Source organism: Aspergillus tubingensis (assembly GCF_013340325.1).
Source record: "Aspergillus tubingensis WU-2223L DNA, scaffold_4, whole genome shotgun sequence".
NCBI lineage: Eukaryota > Fungi > Ascomycota > Eurotiomycetes > Eurotiales > Aspergillaceae > Aspergillus > Aspergillus tubingensis.
In genome coordinates this window covers 1346699-1348831 of record NW_023336278.1, presented here as the reverse complement: position 1 = coordinate 1348831, position 2133 = coordinate 1346699, and the positions used below count along the sequence as shown (strand labels likewise).

The 2133-nt window shown below is 49.6% G+C and overlaps 1 protein-coding gene across 1 annotated transcript; it reads left to right on the top strand.

Annotated features, from left to right (window-relative positions):
* AtWU_02991 (aldo/keto reductase) lies at positions 1 to 1219 on the top strand (the record flags this gene model as incomplete). Its single annotated transcript, XM_035498104.1, has 4 exons — positions 1 to 32; positions 97 to 247; positions 303 to 659; positions 713 to 1219. The coding sequence occupies 4 exons, from the start codon at positions 1 to 3 to the stop codon at positions 1217 to 1219; spliced, it is 1047 nt and encodes a 348-aa protein (XP_035353997.1).
* Positions 1220 to 2133: the final 914 nt, after the last annotated feature.

The following is a 2133-nucleotide window of genomic DNA, read 5'->3' as shown; positions in this document are numbered from 1 at the left end:
ATGGCTGCCAACAATGAGATGGAATACGTCCGGTATGTCTCCCGGTTGCGATACTCGCCCTGTACATACTGACCTAGCTAACAAATTGACATGTAGCCTGGGAAACTCGGGACTGAAGATCTCTAAAATCATTCTGGGCGCCATGTCCTATGGCGCCAGGCAGTGGCAGGATTGGGTACTTGACGAGGAGGAAGCCCTCCCTCTGATTGAGCATGCCTACAAGCGGGGAATCAACACGTGGGATACGGTACATTCAAGCCACTACCTTTTCTTGCCCTGACATAGAACTAATTGACTTCCAGGCCGATGTCTACTCCCACGGCCGCTCCGAGGAAATCATTGGAAAAGCCCTGAAGAAGTTCTCTATTCCCCGTAACCGAGTTGTCATCCTCACCAAGTGCTACTTCGGTGTGGACGACCAAGGTAACTTTCCTCCCATTTCTGCTTCCGGTGTTAACGACGGTGATTTCGTCAACCGGGTTGGCCTGTCCCGCAAACACATCTTCGACGCCGTTGATGCCAGTGTCGAGAGACTGGGAACATACATCGACGTGCTGCAGATCCACCGGCTGGATCGTGATACCCCCCGTGAGGAAATCATGCGGGCTCTCAACGACGTAGTTGAGAGTGGCAAGGTCCGATACATCGGAGCCAGCACGGTACGTCTATTTTCTCCCTCTTCTTCCAAGGACACATGCTCACGCCTATCAAGATGGCTGCATGGGAATTCCAGACTCTCCAGAACATCGCCGCCCGCAATGGCTGGCACCAGTTCATCTCCATGCAAAACTACCACAACCTGATCGCCAGAGAAGAGGAGCGCGAAATGATCCCGTACTGCCGTGACACTGGCGTGGGCCTGATCCCCTGGTCGCCCATGGCTCGTGGTGTGCTGACCCGCCCCTGGGGCTCTCGCTCTACTGTGCGTGAGGCAACAGACGGGGCCCTCAAGTTCCTCATCCGCAGCCGCGAGACAGAATCCGACAAGGCTATCGTCGATCGTGTCGAAGAGATCGCGAAGAAGAAGGGCGTCAGCATGGCCCAGGTGGCCATCGCTTGGTCGCTGAGCCACCCCAATGAGAACCCTATTCTTGGACTCAACAGCAAGGAGCGCATTGATGAGGCTGTGGCCGGTACCAAGGTCAAGTTGACCGATGAGGAAATCAAGTACCTGGAGGAGCCTTACATCCCTAAGGCTATCACTGCTCTGGAGCGGTAAAAAATAGAATACGATGATCATCTATACAAACAAAATGTCATTCTATACTCTTCCAAGATCGTATTATTCAGTTCACTCCAATAAGCTATAATATGACATTCAATTACCATTACAGAAAGGACGAACGAACTCGTCGTCTTCATGCGCTTAAAAGTTATATCAGCGATTGACAGGATTGGTGAACAACCCTTTGCCCACTCTCTGTTAGTAGGCCGATCGCTCACAACAAACCCCACCAACCAATCGTACAAAATAGTAGTATGCGATCTTTCGGAAACTAAATCCACTACGTTCCTACTAGCTGGAAAGTACTTTTCCCTAATACGTGCAGGTACTACAAATTCAACGAAACATGCTTTGTGTGCCAAATACATGTATTTTTCCAGAATATTTGTACCTACTCTACAAAATACCCATTTCAAGAAGTACCTGTATGTTTCCGGAAGCAATCAATGCTGCGGACCTAAGTTTGTACATATGTATGGACAGGAAGGTGACGGTGATGTTGATGGCAATGCCAGAGTAGTGGATCAGTAGGGAAGGAGACAAGAATGTCAGAAAAAGGAGCGCTATCAGATATATGTCGTGGTATTCATATCGCTGGTAAGTTCAGAAGAGCTGAGAGATGATGATGTGCGGAGACAAGTCTCATGCAAGGTTGGGAAGTGGGAGAGAATTGCCAGACACCCAGTGCGATAAGGAGTAACGGTAGCTTTGGCCTCACAACATGAGGCCCTGCCATCCGCTTGCATACAATACAACCGCAGCTCCAGGCTTTCGTGTCACTATTGTAGTGTCTTGGATGAAATCGAGAGGTGTGCTCACCTCTGCAAGAGGGAGATAAAAATAAAAGACAACTGTGCAGAGCAAAAGAACATTGAATGGGGTATGTGATATTAAGCTCCAGGCTTGGC